This window comes from Mycteria americana, chromosome 4 (genome assembly GCF_035582795.1).
Source record: "Mycteria americana isolate JAX WOST 10 ecotype Jacksonville Zoo and Gardens chromosome 4, USCA_MyAme_1.0, whole genome shotgun sequence".
Classification (NCBI taxonomy): Eukaryota; Metazoa; Chordata; class Aves; order Ciconiiformes; family Ciconiidae; genus Mycteria; species Mycteria americana.
In genome coordinates this window covers 62,418,881-62,437,841 of record NC_134368.1, presented here as the reverse complement: position 1 = coordinate 62,437,841, position 18,961 = coordinate 62,418,881, and the positions used below count along the sequence as shown (strand labels likewise).

Sequence of the window (18,961 nt, the reverse complement as noted above, 5' to 3'; positions counted from 1 at the left end):
AACTAAAATGTGTTTCAGGGACCTAAAATATCCTTCCTTCTCTATCTACCTGTCCATATACTAACATGGGATTTTTGAAAATGCAGCTTAATGTTTGGTGGTTATTAAATCAGTTGCTGTCTATCTGAATCCTTAACTGCTCAAGTACCTTTACTGGTGTGGCAGTAGCCAGCCCAGCCAAGGGTTTCATAGGCAGCAAAGCCAGAGCATTTAAACACAGGCAGCGGAACATCCTCATGCTCTCAGAAAACACAAGTAATAAGGTATGAAGGCCTGTTTTAAAATGTTTCTTTTAAAACCTTTGTTCACGTTCAGCCTGTGCCAGCTTCCGAGAGAACAAACAGTGCTGTGCCTTGCATGATATGTGATATGCTGTGTTTCAGAACACTGATAACGCAGGTCATTGCCTCCTCACTTCAGAAAGCTCTTGTTTGGATACTGCCGCAATCAGCAGGACTGCTAAGTACATTTAGGTAGCAGCTCTCCACAGAGCTGCACGAGGGGCAGAGAGGAGAGAACAGCACGGTCGCTGTTTTACCCCGCGCTGCTTGCATGCTGTCTGAACGTGGTACGGCGCCCGCACACGTTACAGCAGGGTTGGGGCCCTGCTGATTGACGTTCCAGCATCAGAAAGTACCCGGTGGTCCAACAATCACAGCTGATACAGCAAAGATGGCTCAAAAGCTCATTCGTGCCTCCACCTCAGAGGTACTGGGCAGAGGAGAGTTCTACCCCAGGCTCTAGATAAAATATGCTAATGAAGTATAATTTTCTTTCGGTATTTGGCTGTCCAGGGGATAGCGCTCTCTCCAGCCTCTAATCTAATCAGGATGCATTCCCTCGCTAACCCCTAATAGCAATGCATTTTTTGTATCTAATGGCCATACCAATGCCATCAAAAATTAACTGAACACATTTGAACTGACATGATATCTTCCTTAGTGCAAATTAACTTCTCATAAATTCATTGGTAAATTCACCGCACTGAAAATTAATCCCCACTAATAAGAGGGCTAAATTTTAGTTTCTCCATGAGCGATGAGGAAAAGGCAGCACAGATCTGCCCTGCTTTGGCAGCGGATCAGACACTAGTGTGTGAGCCAGAGGCTCAGTCATGTTCCCTGTCCTTCCCGGGAGAAGTTTTTTTGGGCTGGTTTAATTCCCCCATCCCACCACCTTAATTAGGTTGAGCAGAGGCTTCAGTGCCTCAGAAGCACTGCTATGAGGCTTGGGCAACTGCTCTTCCCATCTCAGCTCTGCGACAAAGGACAAATAATTTCCCCCCTGCATACTGCGGTTCCCCTGCTGTGGAACAAGGCTATAGTACCTTTCCAGTGAATAGAGACGTTGTGAGGATAAACAGCAAACATGATTGATACCAGGTCGCCTCCTGTGCACGCTGTGAGTTATGCTCTAGCCCACACGGAGGGCACAGGACCCGCCATCCCAAGGTCTCCCAGCAGGAAATGAGCCCAGGCAGGCTGTCTGCACATCAGCCACGAAGCAGCCATGTAGAAAGAAGTGTAACATGCTTAAAACTGATCAGCAAACTGCTTTTCCACAGTTATACAGACACGGCCCATGACGACTTGATTATGGTGATATTGCTTGGTGAGTATGTTCATTCTCATACTTGAGGGATGACGTTTGATCCCAATCTATACGGCAAACACTTAATAGCCTTTGAACACCTCTACTGATTTCCCTTTGTAAATGCTATAGCCACAACTCATCTAGACTGCTTGTGAACTCTGAACTTGCACTCTAATGGCAGAATATAAAAAAATATTGCCTTCCCGTTAGCATGTATTTAAACCAGAGCCACATGCGTTGTTCAAAGCAAATAAATCACTGGCCTAATCTTCTGTTTGTTCTATTTCTGTGCTATTCGGTAACAATTTTTGGAGCTGGCCGCCTTATTTGCAGGCAGAATTACTTGAAAGCTTTCAAAAATATTTTTGATGCTGTAGAAACATGGCTTTTGTTTCAGAATTCATAGTTGTTTATGGAGAAAGCGAGGTGGTATATTTCAAACCCAGAAAAAAACCCTAGTCTTCTGTTTCATGACTGGCTTACTGGTTTTTTTTCAGTCTCTGATTTTCCACGTACAGTTCTCTCTTTACTTTTTCTACTTCCAGATTTTCTTTCTAACAACATTTATGGAATAATTTAGACTATAAACTTTCTTTTCTTTCTCTGAAGTTTTGGTAACTTCTGGTTGGCAGGCTATGAAGTTAAGTTTGCCTGCCTTAAGGAGAAAATCCAGTCTCATTAACTGATGCTAGGCATGACTTAGCTTTCTGAGCTGGAAATCTTGATTGGAAAACATGGTACCTCCTATATTCATTTTGATGGGTCACATAGGATTTGGGGCTTCTCACCTCAAAAAGGTGGCAGGATCAATAGCCCAACTGAAGTGCATCTACACCAACGTATGCAGCATGGGCAACAAACACGAGGAGCTGGAAGTCAGTGCACAGCAGGAAATCTATTATATAGTTGTCATCACGGAAACATGGTGGGATGACTCGCACAACTGGAGTGCTGCAATGGATGGCTATAAACTCTTGAGAAGGGATAGGGAAGGAAGGAGAGGCAGTAGGGTAGCCCTGTATGTTAGGGAGTGTCTTGATTGTCTACAGCTTAATGATGGTACCACATCAGGGTACCATCACTGGTTGAGTGTTTATGGGTAAGAATCAGCGGGAAGGCCAACAAGGCAGATATCATGGCAGGAGTCTGTTATAGACCACCCAACCAGGATGAAGAGGCAGACGAAATATTCTATAAGCAGCTGGGAGAAGTCTCATAATCGCTAGCCCTTGTTCTCATGGGGGACTTCAACTTACCAGATGTCTGCTGGAAATACAGTACAGCAGAGAGGAAACAGTTTACAAGGTTCCTGGAGTGTGTGGAAGATAATTTCCTGACACAGCTGGTGAGTGAGCCAACTAGGGAAGGCACCCCGCTGGACCTGTTGTTTGTGAACAGAGAAGGACTTGTGGGTGATGTGATGGTTGGAGGCCGTCTTGGGTGTAGCAGTCACAAAATGATAGTGGTTTTGATTCCTGGAGAAGTAAGGAGGGGGGTCAGCAGAACTGCCACCTTGGACTTCTGTAGGGCAGACTTTGGCCTCTTTAGGAGCCTGCTTGACAGAGTCCCTTGGGGGGCAGTTCTGAAGGGCAAAGGAGTCCAGGAAGGATGGACATTTTTCAAGAAGGAAATCTTAAAGGTGCACGAGCAGGCCATCCACCATGTGCTGAAAGATGAGCCGGAGGGGAAGAAGACCGGCCTGGCTGAATAGAGAGCTTTGGCTGGAACCCCTTGGAAAAAAATGAGAGTTTATGACCTTTGGAAGAAGGGGCAGGCCACTCCAGAGGACTACAAAGATGTCATGAGGTTACGCAGGGAGAAAATGAGAAGGGCCAAAGCCTAACAAGAACTTAATCTGGCTACTGTTGTAAAAGACAATAAAAAATGTTTCTAAAATACATTAGCAACAAAAGGAGGGCTAAGGAGAATCTGCACCCTTTATTGGATGCAGGGGGAAACATAGTGACAAAGGATGAGGAAAACACTGAGGTACTTAGTGCCTTCTTTACCTCAGTCTTTAATAGTAAGACCAATTGTTCTCCAGGTACCCAGCCCCCTGAGGTGGAAGACAGGGACGGGGAGCAGAATGGAGCCCCATAATCCAGGGGGAAATGGTTAGTGACCTGCTACACCACTTAGACACACACAAGTCTATGGGGCCAGATGGGATCCATCCAAGGGTACTGAGGGAGCTGGCAGATGTGCTCACCAAGCACTTTCCATCATTTATCAGCAGTCCTGGCTAACCGGGGAGGTCCCAGTAGGCTGGAGCTTAGCAAATATGAAACCCATCTACAAGAAGGGCCGGAAGGAGGATCCAGGGAACTACAGGCCTGTCAGCCTGACCTCGGTGCCAGAGAAGGTTATGGAGCAGATCATCTTGAGTGCCACTGCACAGGACATACAGGATAACCAGGTGATCAGACCCAGTCAGCATGGGTTTATGAAAGGCAGGTCCTGCTTGGCTAACTTGATGTCCTTCCATGACAAGGTGACCTGCTTAGTGGATGAGGGAAAGGCTGTGGATGTTGTCTACCTAGACTTCAGTAAAGCCTTTGACACGGTTTCCCACAGCATTCTCCAGAGAAACTGGCTGCTCATGGCTTGGATGGGCATATGCTTCGCTGGGCAAAAAACTGGTTGGATCGCCAGACCCAAAGAGTTGTGGTGAATGGCATTAAATCCAGTTTGCGACTGGTCACAAGTGGTGTTTCCCAGGGCTCAGTATTGAGGCCAGTTCTGTTTAATATCTTTATCAATGATCTGGACAAGGGGATCAAGCGCACCCTCAGTAAGTTTGCAGATGACACCAAGTTGGGCAGGAGTGTTGGTCTCCTTGAGAGTAGGAAGGCTCTACAGAGGGACGTGGACAGGCTGGATCGATGGGCCGAGGTCAATTGTATGAGATTCAACAAGGCCAAGTGCAAGGTCCTGCACTTGGGTCACAGCAACCCCATGCAACGCTACAGGCTTGGGGAAGAGTGGCTGGAAAGCTGCATGGCGGAAAAGGACCTGGGGGTGTTGGTTGACAGCCGCCTGAATATGAGCCAGCAGTGTGCCCAGGTGGCCAAGAAGGCCACTGGCCTCCTGGCTTGTATCAGAAATACTGTGGCCAGCAGGACTAGGGAAGTGATCGTGCCCCTGTACTCGGCACTGGTGAGGCCGCACCTCGAATACTGTGTTCAGTTTTGGGCCCCTCACTACAAGAGAGACATTGAGGTGCTGGAGCGTGTCCAGAGAAGGGCAACGAAGCTGGTGAAGGGTCTGGAGCAGAAGCCTTATGAGGAGTGGCTGAGGGAACTGGGGTTGTTTAGCCTGGAGAAAAGGAGGCTGAGGGGAGACCTTATCGCTCTCTACAACTGCCTGAAAGGAGGTTGTAGAGAGGTGGGGGTCGGTCTCTTCTCCCAGGTAACAAGTGATAGGACAAGAAGAAATGGCCTCAAGTTGCACCAGGGGAAGTTTAGATTGGATATTAGGAAAAATTTCTTCACCGAAGGGGTGGTCAAGCATTGGAACAGGCTGCCCAGGGAAGTGGTTGAGTCACCATCCCTGGAGGTATTTAAAAGATTTGTAGACATGGCGCTTAGGGACATAGTTTAGTGGTGGACTTGGCAGTGCTAGGTTAACAGTTGGAATCAATGCTCTTAAAGGTCTTTTCCAACCTAAATGATTCTATGATTCTACATGCAGAAACACCCACCTTTCCTCTGGGCTCAAATGCCTGTACCTTTATGTGGTAAATCTTGTTTGGATCATACAGGAAATGTGGCTATACTTTGCCACATTCAAATCTCACCTCATATCAAGGCATCTAGCCAGTACTGAATCCAGTGTGTTTGGACTCACACAGCTACTCGGTTTGAAATGGAAAGTTTATGACAGATCTTCAAAACCTCAAGAACGGTGTCATTTTCTTAGGGATCAGAAATGTTCCTTCAACAAAGGTGCTGCCACACAGTCATTTCAGTGTAAATTAAGACAGTCCTTGGCAATGGTCAAACTAAACGACGTGTTGTCAAGCATTCTATGTGGGAATACAGCAACCACTGCTCTTACCTAATGGATACCAGGGTTATCTCCAGGAAAAACTGGATTGCTCTCCTAAAGATGAGCATATTCCAGAGAAGTCCCCATCCATTCTTAGCTAGATGCTAAGCTTTCCACACTTTCAGAGGCCCGATCTATTTGTGTATGTGTTTGCTTGTTTTCAAATGTTCAAAAAAGAGATGAAAATAATTTGAAAGGGAAGGTAGTAAGTGAAACACCACATAGCCTCAGAGACTGGCTTCTCTTTCCAGTCTTTTGAGGGATCCAGAGGTGCCTGTGCCTCTGTTTCCCCACATATGAGATGAGGTGTTTGGGTCCTTCATTGAAACTTTGGAGGCTAATTGGTGTGGATAGGAATTCGTTTCAGTCTAATGTCGGTTGGTAGAGCATGGTTGGGGGACTGGACATAACTGAATGCAAGAGTGGAATACAGAGGTAGATGTGCAAAGGCACCTAACATCCATTAGTAGCAATGAGAGCCAGAGAGTGGGCAAGGCCAGCCTACCTTTTACATCAGCACAGCTTGTGAATGAGCTGCAGATCCAGTATAATTCGCACGTTGATTATTTCAATGGTGAATCATTTCCAACAGCAAATATATTCAATACCATTGCAATTTGGGGACAATTTAGAAAGAGGCAGAACTCCCTTCTACTACATTATTTTTATTGTGAATAATTTGTTCAGCTTCTTGTCTTTGATATATCACTTTCATTAACTTGAAACAGTGGCAAATATCAAATTTTGTTTGAAAGATTTCTTATGGTTGTTCTTAGAGTTGCTTTGCCCCATGCCCAAACAGGAAAATAAATAAATAAACAGCCTACAATATGAGAGAGAGAGAGAGAGAGTGTAAACGCATGCAAAACAGGTCACCGTCACAGGGTGACATCCTTCACATTCAGGTCTGAACAGCCTCCCTTGCTCTTGTCCTGCTCACCTGACCCTACCCCCAGAACTGCAGCTACTTGTTATGTCACACCTCTTCTTGGCCCTGTGGAAGCCAGGGGCTGCAGAAGCACAGCCAGGGAAGCCATGAGGCAGAGACGACCTGGGGGAAAATCTGAACTTAGCAGCTGAAGCTGCTGCCTTTTCTCTAACTTGTTTAGCAGAGGTGACACCATAGGCCTTGTCATTTTTTTTCTTATGGTCTCCCAGAGTTTTCCAAGAAGGAGGTAGGTTCTTCTCATTCTGGCATGGGAGATTCACTTCCTCTTCTGTTATCCAGTGTGTGTTGGCTCTGTTTCACAAGAAGTCCCAGGGACATTTCATGCAGACCCATTCCATGCAGCTCTTCATAAAAGAAACAGTTGGATCTTTCTGTAAAGCCATCTGACCAACTCTGCTGTGCAAAAGCACAGGGACTCCTGTGAAAAACCTGATGTAGATGCAGAGAATGTTTAAAGGCCTGAAGTGGTCTTGACCCTGCTGTAATCAACAAACATCTGTCTTATTAATGGACATGAGATTATTTTCACAATCATGAAGGCCCACTGTGGCTTTTAGTATCTTGAATTCCTTGAATGAACATTAAGCCCACATGAATCTGATGGTGAACACCAGGTTAACGCTGGAACTCTATCTGTTCTTCAGATAAAAACGTAATACCCAAGTTTAAATCAACGTAGGAGCTGTTTAAAAACCAAACCTACTTTGGCATCTTCTATTAACAGTTCAGTAGGCTTTCATTCTTCATTTTACCTGAGACTAGATATTCTCTAGGGCCTGGATTATTTCTATAGGGCCTTGCACTGTCCTTTTCTCAGCTGAGCCACAGGCACTAATATAAGACACATTGTAACTAATAATAGGCAATTCTGATAAACAAATTTTGTTGTTTCTTATCTAGATCTGTCAATTAAATCTACTGCGAAGGCAAGAAAAGCAAAGAATCTAGCTATGAAATTTCCTTTTCTTAATGAGGCATTTAAATAGCATCTCACATTTGTTCTCCGATTGTTTACATAAGATGTCATTTGTGATGCATTGTTAGAGCCCTGTAAATCCCAGCTGGGAACAATATCCCAGAGAGCAGAGAGGGACAGTTCTGCTTCAAGCTACATCTCAATAGATTCGCTGCCTTTTCTTTTATTATGTTACTCATCTGAAATGATATCTGTAATCCTGCTAATGAAATGCAGTAACATCAGATGCAGCGGCTGCCAAAAGAAAGAGAAATAATGTGAATTTCTATTAAAGTTTTTGAGCTCATCTTCACTTTTTCTCTTGCTGGTTTAAATATTGCTGTTTTTTCTGAAGGTCATCTTATTTCTGTGAGCATTTAATGGATAGCCTGGCTTTTGTGTTTTAGACACCTTACTCCCTCCGGTTCAATAGGTCATTAGGCATATATTTAAGTCATTCTTTGTCCCAAATGTTTCTTACGGGATCACAGCCAAAACAGACAAAAGATCCCAAGGTGGATGAAAGGCAGGTTAATTATTCTTATTTTATAGATGAGAAAATGAAGCTCAAAAGGGAGAAAGTGTCTAGCACACAACTCACCCCAGTCAATAGCGTGACTCCCACTGCTTTTGAATCAAGTCTTAAAGACCTAAGTCTTAAACATCACATTCATTTCAGTGTGAATCAGGAGACTTCAAAAATCCCAGTTGGCTCTCTGGCTTTTATTGTTATCTGTAGAAGACCAAAACTCTTTAAAAATCTGACCCTAAAAGTCTTGCTTAAGTTCCTATGTTACTAGGTGCACTGCTTCTAAATCAGCTGGGTGAGCCAAACCTCAACCATAGTTTCCTAATTCAGTACATAATGAAAATATTCATTGTAACCACATGTACATTTCAGAAAGCAAAACTCCAGGGATATCTGATCAGATGCTTTTCAGACTGATTTAATATTTCTTTCTCCACAACTTATAATGAGATTCAAACGCTCAGCAAAAGTGAACTGCAAGTGCCTAGTGAACTAGTCTAGTGCTTGCTCATCATTAAGTCCAATAGTTGGGAGCAAGAAGTCAGACATCAGCACCCCAGCTAGAAATGTCCAAATGCAAGTTCTGGGCTTTAGCAGTGTCAACAAGAGACACATGAGTCAGGGCTCGAATGGGAGCTTTATGACCACAGCTCAGGATGCAAAATAGTGTCTGTGAAGTGCACGGTGCTCCTGGAGGGCTACCCGATGGCTACACCACTGTGATTGCAGCTGGAGCACTTCCTGCATTGTCTGTCCCTTTTGAAAATTGGCCAGAATTGGTTTTCTGTAATTCCAACACAGAATGTGGGAGAAAAAAAAGAGAGACTTTTAGTCACTTTGAAGATGAAAATCATGAGGCTAACTCAGTTGGGCTTTTTCTTTCTTTTAACTGTGTTAAGTCAATGATGTCATTCTCATTTCCTGACTGGTTATTACAAAAGAAGTGAAAGTATTTCCAGCTTTCACAGGTATGCTTCAATTATTTTGACAGCTAAGCCATAAATTCAAGTTACGCAAATCTGTACCAGCAGACAGACCCTTGTATTTTGTATAGAGAGATTTGCACAGATATGCCACAAATAAGCTGAGAGGAGGTCATCCTCCTGATACTTCTTCCTGCACAGATCAGAAGTGAAGCTGACTGGACAGGCTGGCCTTGTGGCTGAAGCAGCACACCAAGGCAAGAATTTAGGTCTCTGTTCTGACACGCATGTGCTGCAGAGGCAGGAAGCAATTTACTCACGGATTAGATCTCTGATTGTGAGCTGGGGAGGAAGATGGTAGCGACTGGTTTGAGTTTTGTGGCAGGAGCTGTTGCTTTGTGCTTAGCCTTGCAAAACAAAAAGAGTTTAAGTATATACAAGCCTCACTGTGGCAGTAACAAGAAATTCAAGGAGTTTCTAGTAAACCGAGTAGTGTTGACAGGCATAGAGAAGTAAAAAGAGCTTAGGATTGTGTCATTTGAGGGATACTGAAATTCATCGTAAACTAGTCTTCTATTGCTATCTGCTGTGTGACTAAGACAAAAGAAAAATAAATTATAAATATAAGACAAAATAAATATCATCATGTTTCCTCCTAATCTAGTCATTTTCACTTACAAAGTCAACACAGATGAATGAGCAATTTACCCGGATGAAATCACTGTACTTCTTAGTTCCCATTTGCAATAACTGCCTGTCCCTAGTGATTCGCCTTCATTGTTAATTTCCAATTGAATTGTTATGAATGCAGAGAGGGGAAAATTTATTGAAAACAATAGTTGGAAGTGACTGCCAACCCAACGCACTCTGCGAATCTGCGCTGGGGACGTAATGCTGGGCCTATTGAGTTCTGCAGTCAGACAGCCTGCACAGCAGGATATTGCCTGTCCCTTTGAAAACTCATTCATATATGGATTCGAGCTGTGACTCTGGGCTAGCGTGAACTACTTAGGATAAAAACAGGGAGGGAGGAGTTTGAGATTTGTTAAAAACCACAGACTTTCCAGCTGCCTTTCTGTCCGGGGAGTGCATCCAGCTCAAGGCAACTCATGGCAGGATCAGGTTGACGCCCTCTTTCCAAAATTTTGGTTTTTCAAAGCCTGATCTCCTAATATAGGTCAGAAGAAAGATCCCTCTGGAAGGCTCTATGCCCTAGATATAACTTATTTGGGTCTCTTCAGTTTGTGAGACACATGAAGGGCTCCTGGTTGATTGACAGGCCAAGACTATGAAGTCAGCTTGGGAGAGCCATAAATAGCATAATTCAGCTTCTCTGAGTCCCCGGCAGGTGTATTCATCAGGCACATGAGTCTCTCCAGGCATCAAAATTGACAGATTTCATTAACTTTCTTCAACCTGAGAATCCAGCTGTAATAGTGTGGAGAAATCAGAGGAACTGCAGGTTCTCAGCATGACTGTGTTATCAGACAGTCCTGATTATACAGAGCCAGTAGGCAAGGCACTGGCTTAGCAGTCACCGTTCTCCCTAGTACTGCTCTTAATGACTAATCCCCACAGCATCCTTTCTCACCTCTCTGAGCCTTGCAGTTTAACATCGCAGCCAGCCTCTAGAAGGGAATTACATGATGCAGTACGAACAGTCATCCTTTCCAGCAACAGCTCTACATCCGGCTCTTGCCTTTTAGCACAGGCCTGGCAAAATACGGAGTTATTCCTTAAGCCCTTGTTCTTGGAATCATGCTACTAGCTCTTAGATGTCATTAAGAACAGGAAAGTTGCAGATTCGGAGCATGAAAATCCTTAGCAGACTTTTTGGAAAGGAGAAAAGAAAGAGGACCTCCTCTGCTAAAGGATTAGTTTTAGTACCTCATGTGCCTTAAGCTCCTTTCACAAGGCTTGCCTTGTGATTTCTAAGCAATGAGAGATTCTTCTCCATGCTCTTCACCAGGCTAGCCTGGTGAAACAGAACAGAACAGAACACTGTTCTGTGTTTTCTAGATCTGCTTCGGGGGTTTGGGTGAACAATAACCTGTTGGTTTTAAAATGCTGCTCTCCTTCCAGCTGCTCAGCACTGGCTGAGCTGAGCACTGCTGACAGAAGTGAGCTGGAGGCAGTCACAGGTCATTTTGAGAATGGAAGGAGGGAGAATATGCAGAGGCCTCCCACACGGCGATACTTCTGTGATATGGTACTTCTGCTTATGTTTGTCCTCTGAGATGGTAAGGTATCTCCTTGCATTAGGCAATAAAGATCTTATTCAAGGCACTTGGAAGTCAGTGGGAGTGTTTGATAGACTCAGTGAAATGGCGTGTTGGAAGGGCCTGCACAGGAGCCTCTGATCTTGCTTTTGTGCAGGGAGTCAGTCGGGGTACCCTCTGACCAGCTGGTCTGGAGGGTGATGACATCTAAGGTGCTGCCTGTTCTCCTGTGGCTTCTGGGGAACATGCAGGATGAAACCTGGCAGATGAATGCACCCTAACACACTGCCCTACAGCCTGTAAGGAGGAGGCTAAAAGAGAGATTGGTCCCCACCGTGAAGAAGGAACGGCACTGTCTTTCTCCTTGTCCTCTCTCTAGAGGAAAGCAACAGAAAATGTCTCAGTGGTTTTCCAGGGAACATAGCTCTTAGGATCGCTATAGAAATACCTATAAGAAGCAGTTGGAAGATGGTATAGCAGACTTCTAAAGTTTCATAGTGTCCAGAAATGATGCTATTTATTCTTGAGTGCCATCTACTGACAATTTCTTTCTTAATGATTTACTTTCATTGACAGTGCTTATTTTAAATACCCTATGTAACTTCTGTTAGTTTAGATGGGGGGCCTGCAATTTTGGAGCTGAAGGATAAGGAGTTAATATTTTATTGGGACAGCTGGCAGCTTGTAATGTTCCTTATTCCCCTCTGCAGACTGGGATATGCTGCATGTGATGTTTTCAGTTCTCTCTTCAACTTCCCTTTTTCCTTCCACCCATTGCCAGGCTTCTTCCCATCTGCCCTTCCTTCCCTGCCTGCTCCTTCCACCTAGAGGGCAATTTCTGGCCTCCCTAAGCTCACTCTTCTGACTTCAAAGAGTAGCTCTAGTTGTGCTGCCTCCTTGTGCAGGAGGTTGCATCCATGAGTCTGTTACACTATTGCTGAGATCTTATTTCCCCCTCTCCTTTCTGTTCTTCCTCTTCTTTCAAGAGCTTTTTCAGCAACTTTTGTGCAGTAACCTTGAAAATATTTAATGATCACTGACTCCACTATATTACCTGTCCTAGAGGTATTTTATTTTAGTTATGTGATACTTGAATTAGCATTATTATTACAGTTTTTCATTTTCTATCTGCAAGATTTCCTCCCCCACCAGTCCAATACATTTTGCAAAGATAAAAATAAATTAAAGGTGAAGAGTTATGGCCAAGGACGAGAGCTTGCGCAGTTTAGCCTACAAGGTATTTCTTTCCCCATTGAAAACATAATCTTTATAGATAAAGAAAACGTCAGGTACCTAATTCATTATAAGAAACTGAGAAAATGGGACAAAAGGCTTCCTTCTTGTACACTTAGTTTTTGGCTTGGTTTCACCTCTGCCACCTAGCCAAAGGAATGAGGAAAATAGTAGTAAAGTCACCTAGTGCACAGCACCAATTTGACTGAGGCTTTTTTGACCACTTAGATAGTACAGTGTGATGGCCAGTAACACCCAGGCACTCAGCTGCCACTCAATTTCAGACAGAACACATCAAGCAGGAGACATTTGTATGATGCCACTCTAGAAGATGTATTTTTTTTCTCAACATACTTATATCATAGAACTCCTTCTCAGAGGATTTTGCTGAGGTCAAAACTGTAAGTAGGCTTAACAAGGATTAGACAGATTCATGGTGGGCAGGTGTGATGTTTGCTATTACGCGTGACAGCCTGGATCTCACATCTGTTACAGAAAGCCCCTGTAGAGCTGATGGCTGGAAGGCTGCAACAGGGGAGCTGCTGTTCTGTGCTGACCCTGGTTGGTGCTGCCAGGCCCTGCCAGGGGCTATGGCAACCAGAGGCTGATTCAAAACAGTGGTCTTCGGTCTGGAGAAAGCCTTTGAATTCCCATGGAAATGGCAGTTTGCCTTAATTGGTTATGTTCCACTACGAGCTCATAGATCCCCGAATCTCCAGTGATAAAACTAGGATTGCCCCCCTGCACTCAGGGCCACAGGAAGCACAGGGTTAGGCTTTGCCGGGGTGGTTTCAGTAGAGACAGTTTTGCTGAAGTGAGGGCTGAGGAGTATTTCAGTATTTGTTCCTGGACTTCTAAGTCCATATTCTGCCTTTCGTATAAACACAGATCCAAACCAGTGTTTGACTGACTTAGAAACTACTGAGCAGTAACATGTTATGTGTCACTTGCATCCCATTTCCTTTATTTTAACGATTAACAGCCTCCTGTGCTGCAATTCATAATTCAGTCTTTTTCCTCCCTTCTTGAATCAGGCAGTGAAAACTGATCAGTGACAGAGATGATGCTTGTGAAATTGCTGCACAGGGGTTCCCCTCACTGAAGGGCTGACAAGATACCAGCTGAGGAGAAGGCTTAATTGCATGGGTGATCAAAGGAGAATGTATGAAGACAGGGAGACTGTAACGGGGTGTGCGTAGGAGTGTGTTTCAGCAAGAGATTATAGGGGAACACGTGAATCTGGCACACACAAAATGACAGAAATGAATGCATGAGCTAGTACAAAATAGCATGCTAACCAAAGGCATCCACAAATTAGCTTCAGCCCCTTCTCAGCTCTTGCCTAAAAGAATTGTATTCTGTAAGCTGTCATCCTCCAAACTATATGAAGAGAAAAAAGGGAAGGTTTGTTCTTTGCAAGTGGGAAAGGAGGAGGAGGGGGGAACCTCATGAGACAACAACATCCAAGCTGAACTGGAAAAGAGAGATCAAAGCAATGAGCTGGAATGGGAAGAAAGGACTCAGGACACTGACACTTTGTACTCCTGGGAATGGTGGGAATTGAACTAAAAAATTGAAGACTGAAAAAGCATTGAAGGCACATGCCAGCCCTTCCATGTGCTGTGAAACACTGTACTGTCAGAGTCTGGGTTCACAATTTCGATCATGCTTTGTTGTATTGCTTACTGTCTTCCTTTATATTCAGCTCCGCTTACATCACTGGGAATATTTGAGGAGTAAGGTACCTCTAAATATGAAACCAGGTGCCATTTAAATGGCTTATACACAGACTTGTGCCATTTTAGCCCAAATCCATTAAAAACCTCATTACAGTTAAATTGGCATAAACCTCTGTGCCAGTGATCTTCAACTGATTTAAGCTGCATCAATATAAATCCAGTTTCAATTGATTTAAGAGAGTCTCGGCAGAAATGCACTGCATTTCACAAACTGATGGGAGGACATACTGTTATTGAAATATTAAAACTTATGCACTCAGTTTTTTCATATTCAGCTGTGAGGTTTTTGAACTTTTACCATTTTGCATTTTACAAGCCCTTACAGGGATTGAAAACAAGTAGTTTTGGAGCAGTCAGGTCAATAGCCTTTTGCTTCATCAACTGAACCTTTGTGCAGCCACAGAAGCCTTCAGCTTTGGTGTTTTATAAAATTCTAAGGACAGAGGAGAAGCATAGTATTTCATCTGCTTACCCTACTCTGAACTCAATATTAGTGTCTGACCAAAGGCTTTTTTTGCAAAACGCATCTAGCCTTTAGTTGAATACACCCTTTTTTGTAAAAATAATGAAAGCCCATCATCTAAGTTGCTTACTCCAACAGTAAACCATCCTTCCTCTTGGAACCAAATACCTCATTCCTAATTTGAGTTTCTCTGGCCTTCACTTCCAACCCTCAACCCTTGTTGCATCTTTTCCTACTCAACTAAACACCTCTGCAGTTCTAAGAAGTTCAGTTCAAGTTAATAGGCCTTGCATAGACCTGCACATCTCAAATGTGGGTGACGCTCAAGGTTACCAGTCCTCATCACAAGTAGCACTTTACTTCCCACAGGCAGGAGTGAGAGAAACATTTCTCAGTCTAGGAGCAAGGGTGGCACAGTTAGGATCTCTACAAACACAGATACAGCAGTATTTTGGCATTTCAGAATTCAAGGCACACTATACACGCATATACATCCTTTAGGTTTCAGGTACATTTGGCTCCACTCCCCAAAATCCTGACCAGCAATTCAGTGGACCAGCATAACAGTAAATGCCATCAAACTTTGGCGCTCGGCTGCTTTCGTTGCTCTTTCTCCCACCTTTCCAAGCACCTCCCTCTAGTAAGAGCTGGAAGCGTGTGGCTAGGAGGAAGCAGAAAGGAAGCATCCAGCAAAACTGCTCTGTTCTCTGGCAGGAAGAAAAGAGGGATTTTCAAGTATGATTGCTCTCATCTCTTCTCATTTACAAGGTCCGTATCTGCAGTCTGTATGTGCAAAAATCACCCTCCCCCCCACTATTTTCTCCCCTCCTCATGGATATGAAAAACAAAAAAAGTGGTACTGAAAGAAAGGGAGGTTGCCCTGACCATTAAAGAACTAGACATGGCTGAGTCAGTTGAGAAGTCTGTCAGATTGCCTGCACGTTCCCAGACAAGTCATTTAATCACTCTGTGCTCGAGTTGCCCACTATAGTAGTTATTTGGTCTACACGGTCTGTTTATGGCCAGCTTGAAGCAGTCTAATGTTATCGAAGCATCTAATATAACACTGTGAGGACAAATGCAGTTGTGGTCTTGAATTGACACTGTATAATTTTAAAAAGAGGATAGCGAAGTATTGTCCCACATGGGCTGGCAGTGAGAAATTATGCAGTCCTCTCCTTCTAGCCTCCTACATTTGCGATAGCTACAGTAGAGCCTTAGTCCAAACACTGCTCTTATTCAGCACTGGAGCTGTCAAGCCAGTCTCGGCTTTCGTGCAAGATTTCGTGAAAAATAAATTTGACAATTTCTCCAAGCTGAAAGGCCTCTAACCATGCTCCAGCCTGCTAGCTGTAGTACTTACATGCTTTGTGAAATTTGTGTTTCACGTCAAGAAGGGTAGATGATGGAGGTACCTGAAAAAGAAAACAAAATGCATGCAGATTAATTTTTCTGTCTTTTTCACTCTGGGATCCCTTCTCCCCTCCTCTAATGAAGAGATGATTTGATTTGCCTGCAAGTTCCTTAGGCAATAATGAAGCAAATCAGCAAATTTGCTCTCATATGTTGATATGTTATTAAGGATTGTCCACATTTGATTTACACACTACCTAGGCCACCTCTCCTTGGCCAATGGAAGGGTAAAATCCCAAAGGTCAAGAGGGAAAGCTGCTGGCCCTGCTTGAGGGAATAGCTGCCCCCAAGATCAAACTAGTGGGACAACTTGAAGGGTTAGATTTAAAGTTAGGTTCAGGCATGCTGGGACCTGGCTCTTAGAGACATGAAAGGGTTTTCCTGAGGGGCCAGTAGCAAAGGTGGCAGGTTCTGTCCTTGCCTGAAATGAGTTTGCTTCTGCTTGCTGTTGTTCATGTGCACTGAAGCAATTCAGGTGTCACAGTGTTAGATGGTAGTCTAGAGGCCTTTTAGGCTCTATATTATTATGTATATTGATTTCTTAATACACTTTGTTCAAAGTATCTGAGAAACACAATTTACTAGAGCGAAAGACCTAGAAGTACCTTGCATTTACAAGGAAAGGCAATGGAACACTTCAGGAAGTGGTTTGCTGAACTTGAGATTGAGGTAGCAAGAGGCAAGGGTCTGGTCTCAACAAGACCATCCCTTTGCAGTTGACACTGATTTAATATTCTGTATTGTTCATTTAAGCACAGAGACTGAGAAATAAATTGAACTGTGTCTTAACCATGGGGATCTGCTTTGGCTCTAGCAAGAGACCTCATCACTGCAGTCAGACAGCGAAATGCAGAGAAACACCTTCCCTGGAGACTTTAGGCACCTGCGCAGCATAGGTTAATACCAGTATGAAGCGGTGGTGACATATAGCAAAACCTTGAGGAGCAGCAGAATTTCTTTGGGCTGAGGTAGAGAAACAGCCATGGCACCATTTTCCCTGGCTGGGCACTCATCACCTGGTTCACTCCAGCTTCCCTCAGTCTAACCAGAACGCGGCAGTTTCCTGACGTATCCTCCTTGGCAGTTACACAGGAACCCAACAGTTTTGCTGTGCAGAAGCTTGTCTGTCTCTTCCCGCCTAAAGATTTCTGTGGGGTTTCCTGAGCAATCCAATTCCTCTTTCATTGCATTAATTAGAACTCGTACACTTAAGCATTAATCGACTTACTGAGCCTTGCTTGGATCTTGGCACCATCTTTAGCCTGTAGCCCCACTTCTTCCAAATATGATTAGTGATATTTACCTATCTATCTATTTTACTTATTAGTGATATTAGTGAATTGTGACAATAACCATGCATAAAAAATAGAGAACAACATAAGAAATTCTGCTAGTAGAGATCAGTCAGCACCTTAACATAGGTTGTTTTTGTGAAAAGACTGAGTCTGGAGAAATACTCATGTAAGAAAATAAAATTGCTGACTTAAAAGCGACAGGTCAGTACAGAAAGAGAAGGTTTGCTTTTATATAATTTGATACCCCATGCAAATACACAATATACATGTCATTAGTGCTTGGGAGTAAGTCAACTTGTTTCCGGTAATAATATGAACAGGCACAGAGCTCAATAGAGATTTCAATGATCTGAAGCTGTAAAATGATACCTGTGCTAACTGGTATGTAAAGTTCAGACTTTTCCTAGCTTTTTCTTTGGGTTTAGATGAGAACGCTTTCTTTTCCACAGTTACAGAGGGTTTTACTGGGCACTGGAAAAGTCCTTATTTGCAGAAACTGCTCTAAGTGAACCTCTACTTAAACCCTGACTTGTCTCTCTGATGCACCTGCTAAGTGATGCCAACTCCACCCAAATTAGTAGCTGGACTGCTTGAAACCAAGGACGTACCCTTTCCCCCTCCCCAACATCACCAAGATCTGTGTTGCACCCAAACCATGTTGAACAGTACTGGGCCAGGACAGGTACATTGCCCTTGGAGTTCCTGAAGCCAGCTGCCTCCCTTTTCTTCCCAGCTACAGGGAAGAATAGAAGTAGCCATCTTATTTTTCTCAATTCAAAAAGGAAAGAAAACATTTTAGCTGTATTCATTGCATTTAAGTCATTCCACACAACATCCAGAACAGCACATGTCCCATAGTCTACACGTGCCTTTTCTTGTAATGTGTACAACCACTGTGGACTTGAATATGGGAGATGGTAGTGGTGGTGGGGGGGGTGTTTATGTTTTCAAAACCTCTAAAAATATCTGAAATTGCTTTCTCACACCTTGCAATATCACACCTGTGAGGTCTGGAGCCCAGAATCCATCAGATATGGATGCAAGTGCTGTTAGCTGGCAACGACCACATGGCACACAAGACTGCAGACCAAAACCTGTCAAGTGTCCTAGCGCGGGGCAGGTGTGCAGGTTTTCAGAGCTGGCATTGCCAGCTCAAGGATGGGGATGGTCTTTTCCAATGTGATGGAGGATCATCTGCCTTTCTAAATACAGTATAAGCAACGTTACTGCAGGGCCTGCATCCCTACAAGAGGTCAGCATCTCACCATGCCAGGTTCTGGGAAAGAGTATCCAGGAGAGCTGACCATCTGATTAAGTCCAGGGAAGCTGAAAGACTGTTAAGCTGAGCGTGGTAGTGCTGAGCATGAGCTAGCTGCTCAAGCTCAAAACAGAGCCCATGGTCTCCATCTCCTGCAATCCTGAGTATGTGTCAACTTCAGGGCAGTGTTGTTTTCAATCAGTGCAAAATTTCTAGTCCAGCCCTTCTTAGCAACTCTACCTTTACATCCTTCTCCCATTTTTCAACCTGAGGCTTTCAGTGCTTTCTCCCCTCTAAATCCTGCTATGCCAGCCACGGGATTCATATCACCTAATTTTAGCTATC

General features: G+C 43.9%; 1 protein-coding gene across 1 annotated transcript in view; it reads right to left on the bottom strand.

Moving 5' to 3' along the window:
* Nucleotides 1-18,961, bottom strand: part of TECRL (trans-2,3-enoyl-CoA reductase like) — a 69,929-nt gene that overhangs the window by 37,643 nt on the left and 13,325 nt on the right. The window contains exon 2 of the mRNA XM_075499292.1: nt 16,014-16,065. Within this exon, the coding sequence (XP_075355407.1) occupies nt 16,014-16,065 (52 nt within the window). The remainder of the gene's footprint in view (nt 1-16,013; nt 16,066-18,961) is intronic.